Source organism: Myotis lucifugus, unplaced genomic scaffold, assembly GCF_000147115.1.
Source record: "Myotis lucifugus unplaced genomic scaffold, Myoluc2.0 scaffold_109, whole genome shotgun sequence".
NCBI classification, from domain to species: domain Eukaryota; kingdom Metazoa; phylum Chordata; class Mammalia; order Chiroptera; family Vespertilionidae; genus Myotis; species Myotis lucifugus.
Window position 1 is genome coordinate 1,226,561 of NW_005871157.1, and position 19,382 is coordinate 1,245,942.

Here is a 19,382-nt window from a genome sequence, read left to right on the forward strand (position 1 = left end):
CGGCCTGCGGACTCAAGGGTCCCAGGTTCGATTCCGGTGAAGGGCGTGTGCCTGGGTTACGGGCACATCCCCAGTGGGAGATGTGCAGGAGGCAGCTGATCGATGTTTCTAACTCTCTATCTCTCTCCCTTCCTCTCTGTAAAAAATCAATAAAATATATTTTTTTAAAAAAATAAATAAATAAAATTTTATTTAGCTTTTTCAAAACATGTTTTTTCAATTTGAATTGAGATGGTATCAGTGTATGTTTTTTTTTTGTTTTTTGTTTTTTTTTAATATATTTTATTGATTTTCCACAGAGAGGAAGGGAGAGAGATAGTCAGAAACATCGATGAGAGAGAAACATCGATCAGCTGCCTCCTGCACATCTACTGGTGATGTGCCTGCAACCCAGGTACATGCCCCTGACCGGAATCGAACCTGGGACCCTTCAGTCCGCAGGCCGACGCTCTATCCACTGAGCCAAACCGATTTCGGCCAGTGTATGTTTTTTAAGATAATTTTTTAATTTTCAGTTATAGTTGATATACAATATTATATTAGTTTCAGATGTACAACCCAGTGATTAGACATTTATATAACTTACAAAGTGATTATCCCAATAAATCTAATATTCATCTGATGCCATATACAGTTATCACAATATTATTGACTCTATTCCCTATGATATAGTTTATAACCCATGACTATTCTGTAACTATCAATTTGTACTTCTTAATTTATATGTCAAAATGATTTCTGTATCTATGGATCTATTTCTGTTCTGCTTGTTTGTTTTTTAGATTCCACGTATAAGTAAAGTCTTATGGCATTTGTCTTTCTCTGTCGGACTTATTTTATTCAGCACAATACCCTGTAGGTCTATCTTAAGTACCAGGTTATATTATGAATGACTTCTGGTTCATTCATTGCTATAAAAAATATTATCCTAAGAGGTCAAGGAAGATTAGAATCCAGATTATTGTTCCAGAGCTTTGTGCTCAGTCTCCTATTTCTACCTTTGTCACCATCAGATGTGCTGGAGATGAGTTTGTTGAATTAAGCACTGTAAATGTTAAACCACAAGAGGAACAGTATTAAAGGCTCCCGGGTAAACAGAAACACTAGCATTTAGTACAAAGAGGGTGAAAGAGTAACTTTTATCTCTTCTGTTAGTAAACATCTTAAAGGCAAGGAATCAGATTTGTTGAGTTTATATTTCTTCATATACTTATGACCCAGATTTACCAGTTAACATTTTGCCACATAATTCAGTGTGTATTTCCTATAACAAGGACCTTCCCATACCAAAATCAAGAAATTTAGCATTTTGATGCAGTACCATTTTATAATATTTTATATTCTGTATGGTCATATTTCATTTTTACCTATTGGTTCCATAATGTCCTTCATAGCAATTTTTCTTCTAGTCTAGGATCATGCATTGAGTTTAGTTACATGGCTCATTAGTCTCCTTGGATCTGAAACAATCATGCCTTTCCCTGTCCTTTATGACGTTGGTATTTTTGAAAAGTATAGCCCAGTTATGTTGTAGACAGCTTTATATTGGCACAGAAAATCAATCAAGTTTTCTTTTTGAAATACTTATTGAACATTTTTTGGGAGAACACCTTTCTTTCAAAAAGTTTAATATTGGAGCCTTGACTGGTTTGGCTTAGTGGATAGAGCATCAGTCTGCGGACTGAAGGGTCCCAGGTTTGATTCCAGTCAAGGGTACGTGCCTGGGTTGCGGGCTCAATCCTCAGTAGGAGGAGTGCAGGAGGCAGCCAATCAATGATTCGCCCTCATCATTGATGTTTCTATCTCTCTTTCCTTCTCCCTTCCTCTCTGAAATCAATAAAGATTTTTTTTTAAAGTTTAATATTGGAAATAAATGTGCTTTTAGAAAAAGACGTGCTTTAACTTACAGACTTAGATTTAAATCACGGTTCTGCTACTTAGTGGCTTTGTAGCATGGGGCAAGTTACTTTATCTCACTGACTCAACTTCCTCAGTTCTAGAAGGATATAGGTAAAATGTTAGCATTAAGAAATGAGATAATGTATATAAACAGAGTGGCACATAATGTGTATACAGTGAGAGGTAACTAATAATACACCAACATAACTTCCAAGTTGTGAGTAGATAACTACTCTTGCCATGTTTGAAGGTTAAATAGTCCTCTAACTCTAGTCTGTAGAAGATAATGGAGAAAAAAACAGACTCAGAGCAAGGAAGTCTGGAAATCAGTTAGTTTGTTACATTTTATTCTTTCCTTGGATTTAAGGATTGCCTAAGAGTTATTTGTATGTCATAGTGCTGTAGATCTTCCTGTTCATTCTCCAAACTTAATAACTAAGTACAAAATGGTAATGTTCAAGGAATCATTTACAGGGACAACTGAGTATTTGCTCGTTGGTGGTTTATTGACGTAACCTGTGTGCTGAATTCACTGGAATGTGGCAAAGTTAAATCTGGCTTCTTCCACTCCTAACTTGGTGCAAGAAACACTTGGCAGCTATTAAAGTGCTATTCTTTGCAGTTATTTAGTATAATTTGCCACAGAAGTAAATTCCAGAAGGTAATATCCTTGCTAGGAGTTCATGCTAAGGGCCAATGGTCTCTAACTCAAGGTGATTCTCTTGGCAGCCGGGAAGATTTCCAACGGATTCCAGAACTTGCCATCAACCCATTGGGGGACCGGATCATCAATGCCTTCTTTCCAGAGGGGTGAGTTCCTGCAGTTATTTGGCTTCCTTTCTGAGGTTGATCTGGAATAATGATGTTGGTTGGGTCATCTCAGACCACAATCCTCCTGATTATATTAAACATCCCTAACGTGGTCATATCTAAAATATGCCTTTTCTTCTACCCTCCTCCCTTTTTAAACTTTAAACAGGTATATAAGCCCATCTTTAAAATTCTGTTTTTAATCCCTGTTTATCTATTTTTTTTATTATTTTTTTAAATCCTCACCTGAGGATTTTTTTAATTGATTTTTAGAGAGAGATGAAAGGGAAGAGAGAGAAACATCGATATGAGAGAAACATTGACCAGTTGCCTCCCATACATGCCATAACCAAGGATCAAACCAGAAACCTATGTATGTGCTCTGACTTGGAATCAAACCTCCAACCTTTTTAGTATACAGGACAACACTCCAACCAACTGAGCCACCCTGCCAGGGCTAATCCCTGTTTATCTTTGATATAAAACTAAACTCTTTAAAAACTTTATTTGGAAATTATTTCAATATACAGAAAAGTTGCAAAAATTGAAAATAGTGCAAAGCACACCTGTATATCTTTTACCCAGACACATCTATTATTATATTGTTGTTAACATGTTGCTTCATTTGCATGTACTTTCTGTCTTTCAGTCCAAACCAATAAAAATATAATCAAGACACAGACATACTTATGCATTTTCTAGTAGCCACATTTAAAAGTAAAAATTAACAAGTTAAATGAACTTCAGCAATATATATTTTATTTAATCTTATATATTCAGAGTATCATTCAATATGTAATTAGTATTTTAAAATTATTAATATATCTTAACAGTCTTTTTTAAAATACGTTTTTGAAATTCAGTGTGTAATTTACACTTACAGCACCTACCAAATGCTATAACCATATAAAATATTAGGTAATTTATTCTTTGTTTTCCAGCTTTATTGAAGATATGATTGACATATAACATTGTGTAAGTTTAAGATATACAACAGTGATTTTATAGATTTTATTGCAAAATGATTACCACAATGACATTAGTTAACATATTCATCACCTCACATAGTTAACTTTTTTGTATGTGGTAAGAACTTTTATAATATACTCTCTTAGCAACTTTCAAATATATAGTATAGTCCGGCCAGCCTGGTTCAGTGGTTGAGCGTTGACCTATGAACCAGGAGGTCATGGTTCGATTCCCAGTCAGGGAACATGCCCGGGTTGTTGGCTTGATCCCCAGTGGGGTACGTGCAGGAGGCAGCCAGTCAATGATTCTCTCTCATCATTAATGTTTCTATCTCTCTCTCCCTCTCCCTTCCTCTCTAAAATCAATAAAAATATATTTTAAAAAAACACACACAATATAAAATATATAGTATAGTATTGTTAACTATAGTCACCATACTGTACATTACAACCCAGAACTTATTCATCTTATTACCATTACTCATTCCTCCCATTATCTATAATAATAAAAGTGTAATATGCTAAGTAGACCAGACAGCCAAACAACCTTCCAGACGTCATTCTGGATGAAGCCACCAGGGTAGGGGCCAAGGCAGAAGCAGTTAGGGGCAATCAGGCAGGCAGGCAGACAAAGTGGTTAGGGGTGATCAGTCAGGCAGAGTGGTTAGGGGCGATCAGGCAGGCAGGCAAGTGGTTAGGGCAATCAGGCAGGCAAGCAGGTGAGTGCTTTGGAGCCAGCAGTCCTGGATTGTGAGAGGGATGTCCAACTGCCGGTTTAGGCCCAATCCCACTGTGGGTTCGGGCCTAAACCGGCAGTTGGACATCCCCCAAGGGGTCCTGGATTGCGAGACGGTGCAGGCCAGGCTGAGGGGACCCACCTCCCGTGCATGAATTTCGTACACCGGGCCTCTAGTTTTAATATATTATTTATATTCCAATTTTATCAGTTCATCCAATAATCTCCTTTATAGCACTTTTGCCCCCTTTAATAACAGAATGCAGTCTGGGTCAGTTGTCATGTATCTTTAGCCTTCTTTAATTTGGAATATTTGCACAGCCTTTGTTTCTTTTTGTGGGTTTTATTTTGTTTTGTTAGTATTTTTTTTACAACATTGACTAAGAATACAGTTGTCTCCACGTCATACGCACTTACTTTCTCAAATATAAAGTTTGTCTAATATAAAACTAGGCTGTTGATATGCTTCACTACCTAATACACTGCCTTCAAAGTACTGAGTCAATATTTATTGATTTGATTGGGTACCTTTTCATGAATAGAGTTAGTCATATAATCTTGTTTTAAGTAATCGCTAACAATCTCTTCCTGGTTCCTTGTGGCTTGTCTGTATGACCCAAAGGACTTTAAGAAGTTATGTGCTTGCGAGTTCTTAATAATGAGACTAAGTATCAGTGAGGACACTATCACATAAAATGCCTGGAGAAATTTTAGAACTCTGAATTGAGAGCAAAGGAATTTGCAGGTTGAGAATTTGGATACTCAGTAAATCTGAGTGATAGTCAGAGGAACACCAGCAGCCAATTTATATGAAGGCAGGAATATGAAGACTGAGACCTGCTCTTTCAGATTCATGTTGACCATGAGTAATGTGCTACCCTTCCTCATTTTCCCCCATTTCTCTCCCTGAACTGCCCTGTTTGTTTTAGGTGTGGTTTTTCTACTTCTTCTTTTAGCTCTTGCAGAACATTGAACTTCTCCAGAGAGACCTTTCACAGCTATGTTTCAGATCTTTTGCAAAGAAAAGTAAACCCTATAGAGTCATTTTGCCAACTTTTTTTCAAAGTTCCTCAGTCACCCTTGATTATTTGAAGAAGTAGCTTGTGGAAAGTGTTTTGTAAGGCCAAACCACCTTTGTTGTGACTGCAGTATCGTCCACCATCCTACCCAGGGATCTGCTGCTAAGGACAATAGGCAGATGTACATGAGGAAGCTGAGGCCCACACTGGGATGCACTGCTAGGCTCTTAGCAAGCTGCACCTCTGCTTCTTGCTCTTTCTAGTAAGATATAAATATCTAGCTTACAAGGTATGTTTTTTGTCTAGTCTTATGCAAGTGGATTTTTTTTTTAATTCTCACTTGAGGACATGTTTTATTGATTTTTAGAGAGAGGGGAAAGTATGGGAGAGAGAGAGAAACATTGATGCAAAAGAGACATCAATCGGTTGCCTCCTATTACGTGCCCGGGGATCGAACATGCAACCCAGGTATGTGCCCTGACTGGGAATCGAATCCACAATCTTTCAGTATACAGGATGATGCTCCAACCAACTGAGCCACACTAGCCAGGGCTGGAATCTTTTTTTTAAACAATGTGATTTGAGCTCTGGCTGGTGTGGCTCTGTTGGTTGGGCGTCATCCCGTGCACTGAAAAGTCGCCAGGTCAATTGGTCAGGGCACATGTCTGGGTTGCAGGTTCAATCTCTGGTCAAGGGTATGTATGGGAGTCATTCGATGGATGTTTCTCCTTCTTCTTTCCTCTCTCAAGTAAAATCAATTAAAAAAGCATATTTAAAGAATGAGATTTGCCCCATTGGTGTGGCTCAGTTGGTTGAATGTCATCCAATGCATGCACCGGGAGGTCACTAGTTTGATTCCCAGTTAGGGTACATACCAGGGTTGTGGGTTTCATCCCCAGAGGGGGCCATACAGGAGGCAGCAGATCAGTGTTTCTATTTGAAAGTGGAACATTGGTATATAGTCAATTTTTTATTGTTGTTATCCTCACCTGAGGATATTTTTCCATTGATTTTTAGAGAGAGTGTAAGGGATGGGGAGAAGACAGAGAGAAACATTGATGTAAGAGAGACACATCGATTGGTTGCCTCCTGCATGCCCCCCCAATCAGGGCCAGGGATCGAGCCTGCAACCAAGGTAGGTACTCTTGACCAGAATCGAACCCAATTACCTTCAGTCTATGAGCCGACACTCTATCCACTGAGCCAAACGGGCTAGGGTGGTATTTAGTTACTTTTAACTCAAAGACATTATGGCAATAAAATATGTACTTATTAACCTGTTTGTTCTGGCATATAACTCATATCTTATTTCATATTACTTGATTCCTCAGATCTTACTTTTTTAAAATATATTTTTTATTGATTTTAGAGAGGAAGGAAGAGGGAGGGAGACAGAGAGAGAAACATCAGTGAGAGAGAATCATTGATTGGTTGCCTCCTGCAAGCCCCCCACTGGGGATCGAGCCAGCAACCCCAGCATGTGCCCTTGACTGGAATTAAATTTGGGACCCTTCAGTTTGCATGCTGATGCTCTATCCACTGAGCCAAACCAGTTAGGGCAGATCTTACATTTTTTACAAGATACTGCTCCACTAGTAGTATAGCTACTTTTAAGAACTAAAGGTTATTCTTTAGAACAGTGGTCGCCAACCGGTGGTCCGTGGACCACTGGTGGTCCTTGAGGTCCATTGGCGACCGCTGGTTTAAGGAAACCTTTGGAGCAGCGGTCGCCAGTCGGTGGTCCATGAGGTCCGAATGGTTGGCAGCCGCTGCTTTAGAAGGTTGTACCTTTAGCAGGTCTCTGATCTGTATGTCTATAAAGACCTTCCATGCTTCATCTGATCAATGAGACACACAAAGACTGGCATTTATTCTTAGGAACCAGGCAATTGTTCTTTTCAGTACTGCCCTAGGCAAATAACTATGTCACATGGGACATTCTTTTTTAATATTAAAGAACATTCTTCATTTATTCAAATTTTAGAATTATTTCTTAAAGGATTATTGAGTGGCCTGCAGTACAATAAAAATGTTTTTCTCTGATTACCAAAAAAAAGCTTTTTATACAGAAAGGTCTTTCAAAACATTGTATGATGAAAAATGAGGAGGAAAGGGTATTCTATCCAATTATGAGGGAATAATAGAATCATGATACAGACACACAATTATGCTTTTATATTTATACTAGAGGCCCAATGCATGAAAATTTGTGCAAGAGTAGGCCTTCCTTCCCCCAGCTGCCAGCACTGGCTTCCCTCTAGCACCCGGGATCCAGGCTTTTCTCCTTCAGGCGTGGGCAGGCACCCAGGACCCGGGCTGGCTTCCCCCGGGCCACCCACAGCCCCGGCTTCGTCAGGAAGGACGTCTGGAAGACATCCAGTCTAATTAGCATATTACCCTTTTGTTATTATAGAAGATTCATTGGAGACATGCTTAAAAGTTTTAAAGAGCAAGATACAATAGAAACAGACTCATACATACAAAGAACAGACTGATGGTTGGCGGAGGGGTGGGGGTTGGAGGACTGTGTGACAAAGGTGAAGGTATTGAGAACTACAAAATGGTAGTTATAAAATAGTCATGGAGATGTAAAGTATAGCATAGGGAATAAAGTCAACAATATTGTAATAATTACAGGGTGAGGCAAAAGTAAGTTTATATTGTAAGTGAAACGGAGTTTATTGTTTATTAATTGTTATATTTTCTATATAAGCAACTGTAAACCTACTTTTGCCCCACTGTGTGTATGGTGCCAGCTGGTTACTGGAGATATCAGGAGGAACACTTTGTAAAGTATATGATTGTCTAACCACTATGCAGTACACCTCAAACTAATTCAAAAGAATATTGATCCGAAACCGGTTTGGCTCAGTGGATAGAGCGTCGGCCTGCGGACTGAAAGGTCCCGGGTTTGATTCCGGTCAAGGGCAAGTACCTGGGTTGCGGGCACATCCCCAGTAGGAGATGTGCAGGAGGCAGCTAATCGATGTTTCTCTCTCATCGATATTTCTAACTCTCTATCTCTCTCCCTTCCTCTCTGTAAAAAATCAATAAAATTTTTTTTTTAAAAAAAAAAGAATATTGAATGTAAACTGTAATTGAAAAATAAAAGAAAGTAAATAAATAGCCCTGCCCTATGTAGTTCAGTGGTTAAGAGCATCAGCCCAGGCATTGAAGGCTCACAGGTTGGATTCTGGTCCAAAGGCTTGTGCCTGGGTTGTAGGTTTGATCCTTGACCCTGGTTGGGGCACTGTGGGAGGCAACTAACCAATGTGTCTGTCTCACATTGATGTTTCTCTTTCTCTCTCTCTCTCTCTCTCTCTCTCTCTCTCTCTCTCTCTCTCTCTCCCAGCCTCCCTTTCCACCTCCCTCCCTCCCTTTCATTCTCTAAAAATCAGTGGAAAAAACAATCACTTGTGCAGTGTGTTCACAATTATCCAAACAGCATAGAAAAATTACTGGAAGAAAATTTATTAATGATGGTTGTAATTGATTGGTAGAACTAGGACTGTTTTGTTTTCTTTCTACTCCCCCCCCAAAAAAGATTTCCAAAAATGTATTTATTGCTTTTATAACTAAATAACATTTATTTTAAAAATAGCTTTTCCAGCCCTAACTGGTTTGGCTCAGAGGATAGAACGTGGGCCTGCAGACTGAAGGCGGTCCCAGGTTCCATTCCAATCAAGGTCACATGCCTGGGTTGCGGGCTTGATTCCCAGTAGGGGGTGTGCAGGAGGCAGCCAATCTATGAGTCTCTCTCATCATTGATGTTTCTCTCTCTCTCCCTCTTTCTTCCTCTCTGAAATCAATAAAAACACCTTTTAAAAAAATATTTTTTTAAAAAAGCTTTTTCATGGTATGCCTTAACCTTAAAATATCACTAGGTATATGTGACTGCAGAGGAGACATAGGAGGTGGTTGGAAGTCATTCAGTTGAAATGACCACCTTGCTGCTTGCTGCAGATTCCAAAGCAGTGAGTTTTTTTTTAAATATATATATTTTGCCCTGACCGGTTTGGCTCAGTGGATATAGCGTTGGCCTGCAGACTGAGGGGTCCCAGGTTTGATTCTGGTCAAGGGCATGTACCTTGGTTGCGGGCACATCCCCAGTAGGGGGTGTGCAGGAGGCAGCTGATCAGTGTTTCTCTCTCATCGATGTTTCTAACTCTCTATTCCTCTCCCTTCCTCTCTGTAAAAAAATCAATAAAATATATTTAAAATATATATATTTTTTATTATTATTATTATTATTATTTCAGAGAGGAAGGATGAGGGAGTGAGAGATAGAAACATCAATGCCCACCTCACAAGGTTAAGGTGAGACTTAAATGAAGATATTTATGAACACTAAAGTACTAGTACTGTGCATGGGGAAAGAGACCTCGTTGGATGGAATTTCTTGCCACTTTAGCTTAAGCTGTTGCTAATAAATTGAATTCATAAGAAATTATCACCCTGATTGACATGGTGTTCTGTTTGTTATATTTCCCAATCAGAGAGGACCAGGTAAACTTTCGTGGATTCATGAGAACTTTGGCTCATTTCCGACCCATTGAGGATAATGAAAAGAGTAAAGATGTGAATGGACCAGAACCACTCAACAGCCGAAGCAACAAACTACACTGTAAGGAGCTAAAGTCTGATGGTTTAAAACATTTGCTTTTCATTTCTTACAAATTATTTACTCATTCATTTATTTAACAAACATAAGAGTATAGTGATTAAGAGCTCAGATCCTGGAACTAAACTGGCTGGGTTTGAATCCCAGCTCTGCCATTTTTTGACCATGTGACTTTGGGCAAGTTATTCAAACTCTTTGGGCCTCGGTTTCCTCTTTTGTAAAGAGGAATATTAAAGGATTTCACCTAGGGATGTTTGTGAGGATTAAGTGAGTTAACATATGTCAAGTACTTCAAATAGTGCCTGGCAGTGAGTTAGCTACTAATATTACTTACAAATCATAGAATGCCTATTGTGTACCAGGAACTGTAGTAAGTGCTAGGGTGACAACAGTGAAAAAGATTCAGCCACGTCTACGGCCATACCACCCTGAATGCACCTGATCTCTGATCTTGGACGCTAAGCAGTGTCAGGCCTGGTTAGTGCTGGGATGGGAAAAAGACCCAGGCCCACCTGTAAGGAATGACAATCCTCAGCTCATTTTAGAATTTGATAGGTATTAGATATGACTCAAGTGGGAGCGGACAGCCGGGTTTGTGCAAGATTAAATTTTGTCCCCATGCCTTTTGCCTCCTTTCCTTGGATGTTTGTTAGATTTCCCTCTGTCCTTGTTGGTTCATGTATAATATTGCCCAATCTCTTACAAAACTTCTCTAAGAAATTAAAATGTAATTTCTCTTTTCATTTAACACAGTCACAATTGGGATTGAAATTGTATTGAATTGATTGAATTCAAGCTTCTCTTCAAGGATGCACAGTGGTATACAGAGAGGTCTGTGAAAAGACTTTTTAATATTGAAACAAATATAGATGAAGTATAGACTATCATGCCAAATGTACATATATTTTTTAAATGGTGTGTAAGACTTAAACTTTTTATTTGTGGCCCTCGGCCCATACCCCGGTCTCCCTATCTATAGGATAGGAGTATAAGTTCACTCCTTTATTCAGGAAAAGGGTTTAAGAAGCACTGAAATAAGTATTGTTGTATAGAGTAGGGAAATTTTTTTAACCAAAATAATGAAATACTGCTCTTCTGTACATAAGGTCATGTACCTTAATGAAGAGCACAACACTTAAATATAAACAAAACTAGATATAGAAGAAAATAGAACTCTAATGATTTGTGATCAAATTTACTGGATACTGTATTGGTTAATTTTAATTGCTTCTTTCAAGACTAACTACTGTCTGAGACTAAATGAAGCCACCATGCACTGCAACTGTCTGGCCTGCAGCATCCCTACCCCCCGCCCCTCCAAACCTCCAACCCCCACCATCAGAGTAATATAATATTAGGCTTTGAGTAGAGAAATGTATCATAATGAGACTAGTGGTAATCCCACTCTGTACTAAAGAGAACACATCTTGGGAACCATATTTTAGTTTGTATTCTGGAGATATACTAGAGCAGTGGTTCTCAACCTTCTGGCCCTTTAAATACAGTTCCTCATGTTGTGACCCAACCATAAAATTATTTTCATTGCTACTTCATAACTGTAATGTTGCTACTGTTATGAATTGTAATGTAAATATCTGATATGCAGGATGGTCTTAGGCAACCCCTGTGAAAGGGTCATTCGACCGCCAAAGGGGTCACGACCCACAGGTTGAGAACCGTTGTACTAGAGCATCTATACTAATAAAAGGGTAATATGCTAATTAGACCAGACATCTTCCAGACATTCTTCTGTACAAAGCCACGGTGGCGGGGGCCAAGGCAGAGGCGGTTAGTAGCAACCAGGCCAGCAGGGGTGAGCAGTTAGGGGCGACCAGGTTGGCAGGAGAGGGCAGTTAGGTATGACCAGGTAGGCAGGCAGAGTGGTTAGGGGCAGTCAGGCAGGCAGGCAGGTGAACGGTTAGGAGCCAGCGGTCCTGGATTGTGAGAGGGATGTCCAAGATTGGAGAGGGTGCAGGCTGGGCTGAGGGTCACCCCACCCCCTGCCCACTGCACAAATTTAGTGCACCGGGGCTCTAGTATATATAGAAAGCAACTAGAAATTTGAAGGCACTGACGGCCACATGAATCATTATCATAAGGAAGAGTCCTTTTATTGTGGTAAAAAGGCTCAGTGAATGGAGCGTCGGTCTGGGGACTGAAGGGTCCCAGGTTCGATTCCGGTCAGGGGCATGTACCTTGGTTGCGGGCACCTCTCCAGTGGGAGGTGTGCAGGAGGCAGCTGATTGATGTTTCTCTCTCATTGATGTTTCTAACTCTCTATCCCTCTCCCTTCCTCTCTGTAAAAAATCAATAAAATATATATATTTTAAAAAAAAAAAAAAAAGGAAGAGTCCTTTTATTGTGGTAAAAAACACATAACAAAATTTACCATCTTAAATATTTTTAAGTGTACAGTTTAGTAGTTTTTTATTTATTTTTTATTTATTTTTTTAAATATATTTTATTGATTTTTTACAGAGAGGAAGGGAGAGAGAGAGTGAGAAACATCGATCAGCTGCCTCCTGCACATCTCCTACTGGGGATGTGCCCACAACCCAGGTACATGCCCCTGACCGGGATCGAACCTGGGACCAAAGTTTATGGTGTGGAGAAGAATTTATGCAATGAGGACATGGATATAGTTCAGTTCAACAGAAGGAAGAATTTTTAAAAGAGAGATACTCATGTATGGATAGGACTATCTCAGAAAAAGTAGTAATTCCCTGTTCAAGGAAAAAAGGGCATGGCCCTGTCTGGGTAGTTCAGTTGGTTAGAGCATCATCCCAATATGCCAAGGTTGTGGGTTCCCTGGTCAGGGCACATATAAGAATCAACTAGTGAATGCATAAATAAGTGGAACAACAAATCAGTCTCTCTCTGCCCCTTCCTCTCAAATTAAATAATAAAAATTAAAATAAGCCAGACACTAAAGGATAAATATTGTTTGAATACTCTTATATGAGGTTCCTAGAGTAGTCAACTCCATAGAGAGAAAGTTGTCAGGGGCTGGGGTTGAGGGGAGATGGAAGTTAATGTTTAATGGGTTAGAGTTTCAGTTGGGAGAACTGAAAAAGTTCTAGAGATGGATCATGGTGATGGTTATACCAAAATGTGAAAATACAACAGTGATTAAAAGGTAATGGTTTGACTGAGATCATTAGTTTGGTCTTCATTAAGCAAATGTATGAGTAATTACTATGTGCAAAGCACTATTTTAGGCCCAGGATATAATGATGCATAAACCAGATTAGGTTTTTGCTTTCATAGAGCTTATGATCTAATATGGGAGACAGACTATGGAAAAAGACAAATGAATAAACAAGATTAAGAGCATGGCAAGTTCTGTGAAGGAAATGAATAAGGTGAGATTAGAAAGTGTTTGGGGGGCTGTCATAATTTTCGAATCAGTGGTCAGTGAACTCTTTGAGGAATTGAAATATGAGCTAAGAATGAGCTGACCATATGAAGAACAGGAGAGCTCTAGGCAAAGGGAACAGCTGGTTTAATTAGTACTTGGTGTGTTCAGAGAACAAAGAAGCATTATCAAGAAAGAAGTGAGTGGTATGGGAGGAGGGTAGAGAGGTGATGGCAAGTAAATGGCTTTGATTGAGCTCTTACTGTGTGTCAGACACTATTTAAAGTGCCTTTCATGGCTCTCCTCCCAGGAAATCATGCCTTTCCCTTTCCTCTTCCCTTCCCTGCCCCAGGCATGTTACCATTAACTAAAAAACAACAACAATAAAGTGCCTTCCCTGTGCTAACTTTCATTCAGTCTTCAGAACCCTATGAGGTGGATTCTGTTCTTACTGTGCACCCTTCAGGTAACTGAGTCACAATGTTGGTAAGCTTCAGAGCCAGGATTCAGGGGAGCCAGAGTCTTAACCCTGTGTTGTATAGCACTGAGGAGCTCAGGCAAGAGGTCTGAACTGGAGCTGCATGTTGGGGAGTATTCAGAATTAGGTGGCATTTGAAGCCATGGAACTGGAAATTCCAGAAGGCTGCTCTGGAGACGAGAGTCTGAGTCATGGACCAAGAATCAGGAAAGGGAGAGTAGAAAAGGAAAGAGAAAACCTAACAAAATGGCTCAGTCATTTGTGCATTTGACCGTTCATTATCTTGGGGAAAGTGTTTCTTCTGTTTCAAGGCCAGAGCTGACTGACAGGAATCCAAGTCACTGGAAAAATAACTACTGTTGCTGCAGTTTTTTCTAAAACGTCCTACTGGGTGATCTCTTCAGTTACTCTGCTGGTGTCTTAGTCTGCTCAGGCTGCTGTAACAAGATACCATTGCTGGGTGACGAAAGTAACAGACATTTCTCACAGTTACATTTCTCACAGTTCTGGAGTCTGGGAAGTCTGAGATCAGGGTGCCACACGGTCAGGTTCCCGATGAAGGCCCCCTACTGGTTCACAAACAGTCATCTTCTTACTGTATCCTCACATGGAGAGGATGGTAGAGACAGAAAGAGAGAGAAAGAGATCTGTCTCCTTCCATCATGAGGGCCCCACCCTCATGACATAATCTAACCCTAATTATCTCCAAAGGCTCTACCTCCTAATAGTATTGCATTGGGGGTTAGACTTCAACATGAATTTGTGGGGACACAAATCTTTACTCCATGGCATTTGGGTTTCAAAATAAGCAGTTCAATACAAAAACCAACAAATTTATAAAATCTGCTCAACCTGCCTGACTGGTGTGGCTCCGAGATTGAGCATAAGCCAGGAGGTCATGGTTCAATTCCCAGTCAGGGCACATGCCCTGATTATGGGCTCAATCCCCAATAGGGGGCATGCAGGAGGCAGCCAATCAATGATTCTCCCTCAATGTTTCTCTCTCCCTTTCTCTTTCTGAAATCAATAAAAACATTAAAGATGCTCAGCTTCACTGGCTATAAGGGAAATGCAAATCAAAACTACGAGATACCATCTCATGCTTGTTAGAATTGCTATCAATAAGACGAAATAACAAGTGTTAGAGAGGATGTGGAGAAAATGGAACCCTCATACACTCCTAGTGGGAAAGTAAACTCGTACAGCCACTATGGAAAACAGTGTGAAGGTTCCTTAAAAAAATAAGAATAGACCACATGATTTAGCAGTCCCTCTTTGGGGCATCAACCTGAAAATTTTGGAAACATTTATTTGTAAAGGTATATATATCCCTCTGTTTGGTGCAGCATTATTCATGGTAGCCAAAAAATGGAAACAACCTAAGTATCCTTTGATGGGTGATTGGATAAAGATGTGGTACATATACTTACCTGGCAGGGGAGATACCATGATCACGAAGATGTGGTACATATATACAATGGAATACTACTCAGCTATAAGAAAGGATGAAATACTACCATTTGCAACAACATGAATGGATCTTGAAAGTATGCTAAGCAAATTAAGTCAGATGGAAAAGGACAAGAACCACATGAGTTCACTCATATGTGGGATATAAAACAGAAAGCAGTAAGCAAACAATTCATAGACACAGGCAGCAATATGGTGGTTACCAGAAAAGGAGGAGGGTGGGGGAAGAATGAAGAGAGTCAAATGGTCACAGAAGGAGACTAGGCTTTGGGTGGTAAGCACACAATGCAGTACACAGATGATATATTACAGAATTGCATGCCTGAAACTTACATAATGTTATTAACCAGTCACCCCAATTAATTTTTTAAAAGAATTAGCAGTTCAGGCTTCTGTAAATACTTTAGCAGAAAGGCATGTATATTCCAGTTACCCAATTAAGAAATGCAGAAATAGATATTAACGGGTTATATACCAAACAGGTTTCCATCCCAAAATCATCCTGAAGATAGCTTAGTAGATAACACATTTTATCCTATTTCTGAAAGGTGACAACATATTCAGAAGTGTGTGTGTTTAGTTTAGGGAATATATTAAACATACATTTCTGCAGGAACACTTAAGATCTTTGTCTCCTTTCCCTTAAACTCTAAACCAGTGATGGCGAACCTTTTGAACTCGGCATGTCAGCATTTTGAAAAACCCTAACTTAACTCTGGTGCCGTGTCACATATAGAAATTTTTTGATATTTGCAACCATAGTAAAACAAAGATTTATATTTTTGATATTTACTTTATATATTAAATGCCATTTAACAAAGAAAAATCAACCAAAAAAATGAGTTCGAGTGTCACCTCTGACACACGTGTCATAGGTTCGCCATCACTGCTCTAAACCATCTAAGCATATAAATTTTCAAATTTGGTGAAGATAGTTACTCAGCTAACCAAATTAAGAACAGACAACATTAGAGAAAATCTTGCCCCTCCAGAATTCTAATATGTACCTTACAAAGAGTAAATTAGATTTTTTAAAAAATTCTACTTTGACTTTTATTTTTTAAATTTATTTTTATTGATTTCAGAGGGGGAGAGAGAGAGAAACATCAGTGATGAGAGAAAATCATTGATCGGCTGCCTCCTGCAGTGCACCTACCAGGAATTGAACCCACAACCCAGGCATGTGCCCTGACTGGGAATTGAACTGTGACCTACTGGTTCACAGGTCAATGCTCAACCACTGAACAACATGGCCAGAGTACTTTGACTTTTAGAGAACTCACTCCTTTAGGGGTGTGTGATATATAACCTTTTAAAACATATACTTTTTATTGATTTTAGAGAGGGAGGGAGAGGGAGAAAGAGAGAAAAACATCCATGAGAGGGAATCATCGATCAGCTGCCTCCTGCATGCCCCCTACTGGGGATCAAGCCCACAACCCTTGGAATTGAACTGTGACTTCGTGGTTCATGGGTCAGTACTCAACCATGTGTTCAGTTTTTGTACCTAGTGCTAGCTCTGCCTGGAATACCACTCTTTGTCAGACTTGTTCAAATGTTATTGAATCAGAAAGGCATATCTGCTACTTGCTTTGTCCCCCTGAATTTCAGATATATGATAGCACTTAGCATATATTAAAGTAAGTAATGCGGCCCCATGTGGCTCAGTGCTTGAGCAGCCACCTTTGAACCAGGATGTCACGGTTCAATTCCCAGTCAGGGCATATGCAGGCTCAATCTCCAGTAGGGGCTGTGCAGGATCAATGATTCTCTTTCATCATTGATGTTTCTATATTTCCCTCACCTTCACCCTTCCTCTCTGAAATCAATAAAAATATATTTTTAAAAAATAAAGTAAGAAGTGCATGTTGCTCTCCACTAAATCATGAGTTTCTAAAGACAAGTTCTAAATCTATGTGTCTTAACTCTGGAGCCCTAGCTGGTTTGGCTCAATGGCTAGAGCGTTGGCCTGGGGACTGAAGGGTCCCGGGTTCTATTCCAGTTGGGGACACATGTCTGGGTTGCAGGCTCAATCCCCAGTGGGAGGGCGAGCAGGAGGCAGCCAATTAATGATTCTCATCAAAGATGTTTCTATCTCTCTCCCTCTCCCTTCCTCTCTGAAATCAATAAAAAATATATTAAATAAAAATAAACACTGAGTGTCTTAAAAAATAATAACTCTGCAGCATTGGATTTTGGCCTTTTAGTATTCATAGCACTCTACTGAAAACCAAAAATCTTAGTGGCATACTTGAAGTGATTCAAAGCCTCAAAACGGAGGCAGTCACTTTCTCTGTGAGGATTTCTCACAGTGCCTATAAAATCATTCATTGTTGGCGCTCTCCCTCCCAGGAGCATGCCCTTGCCTTTCCCTGCCCCTCCTCCCACTCACATTACCATTAGCTTCCTCACTCCCAATCTCCAAGTGCCATTCCTTTACCTCTATAACTTGTTCCCTAACCCATTTCTTCTAGGAACCCAATACATGTTCTCTTACAGTAAAAAAAAACATCATCCATCATTATCACACTACTAGAGGCCCGAGGCACAAAAATTTGTGCAAGAATAGGCCGCCCTTCCCCCTTGCTGCTGGCACCGGCTTCCCTCTGGGACCCAGGCTGCTTCCCTCCAGCCCCAGCTTCATCAAGAAGGACGTCCGGAAGATGTCCGGTCTGATGAGCATATTACCCTTTTATTGTTATAGAAGATTCGTTTGGTAGCCCTTCAGCACTATGGCTGAATGATTTTTGCTCTTCTGAATTCTCTTATATAGCCTACTTTCTAGAATATTTACATATTGTTAAAAAGAAATATGATAAGGTCAGAAGACCATCAAATTCTTGGCATTTTTATTTGAAACGGAAGCTCTTTACCTACAGAACTCCAAGTAGTAAAAAATTATTTGAAATTTGCTCAAATTTGCCAAAGTGACCATTTTCCCAGGGCAATATTTGGTGTAGCCAGCCATTTGGTAGCTATATGGCTCTGATTGTTGGCTCCCCCTGAGCAGTGCATTGTAGACTTGATGGATTGTGTGAGATGACCTAATTTACAGAATCACTTATGGGTGGTGGTTTGTTTTATGTGTTGTTGTTTTTTAATATATATTATTGACTTCTGAGAGGAAGGGTGAAGGAGAGAGAGATAGAAACATCAATGATAAGAGAGAATCATCAACCCTGCACTTTCCCTACTGGGGATTGAGCCTGCAACCCAGGGATGTGCCCTCACCAGGAATGGAACCGTGATCTCCTGCTTCATAGGTGGACACTCAACCACTGAGCCACACCGGCCAGGCTGGGTGGTTTTTTTAAATTCTAAGATAAGAAAAAGGACATTTGTCCCAGTCTGGTTGCTCAGTGGTTAGAACATAGGTTTAATCAGGGTGCATGTGGGAGGCAACCAATCAATGTGTGTCTCTCATATCAATGTTTCTTTCTCTCTCCCTCCCACTCTCTGTAAAAAGTGATGGAAAACATTTTCCAGTGAGGATTAACAACAAAAGAAAAAGGACATTTTGACTTTTTATTAAGTTTTCTGTTTTGTTCCAGGAGGGTTCCATATTTCATCAAAGCTAAGATGCCATCAATTATGAGATGTATCTCAATTTCTTAACTGTTACAATTTACAATGTCGTTAAAAACTCTACAAGTAATAGCAGTGGCTCTTGGAAAAACTATTAATTCACTTTCAGTTTTCTGTCTAGTGTCCTTTACATATTTAGTTTGTTGAGAATGGGAAAAACATTACTGAATTTCCACTAACTTCTTATTTTTCCATACCAGTTGCTTTTCGACTATATGATTTGGATAAAGATGACAAAATCTCCCGAGATGAGCTGTTACAGGTATGTGGAGAGCTCCCATGCACATGGAGAGCTTGTATTTGGGCCCTGCCTGCTTATTCATGTGGGCAGGAATTGTACTTTCCTTCAGGAAGCATTTACTTAACACCTGCTGTGTGCAGTTCTATCCTGGATATAAGGAAGAGCACATAATTTGGGGAAACTTGAAATGGCTCATTGAT

At 39.7% G+C, this 19,382-nt stretch overlaps 1 protein-coding gene across 1 annotated transcript in view; it reads left to right on the top strand.

The window, feature by feature from the left end:
• Window positions 1-19,382, top strand: part of CHP1 (calcineurin like EF-hand protein 1) — a 48,592-nt gene that overhangs the window by 21,793 nt on the left and 7,417 nt on the right. The window contains exons 3-5 of the mRNA XM_006093037.3: window positions 2,629-2,709; window positions 9,929-10,056; window positions 19,142-19,203. Of these exons, the coding sequence (XP_006093099.1) occupies window positions 2,629-2,709; window positions 9,929-10,056; window positions 19,142-19,203 (271 nt within the window). The remainder of the gene's footprint in view (window positions 1-2,628; window positions 2,710-9,928; window positions 10,057-19,141; window positions 19,204-19,382) is intronic.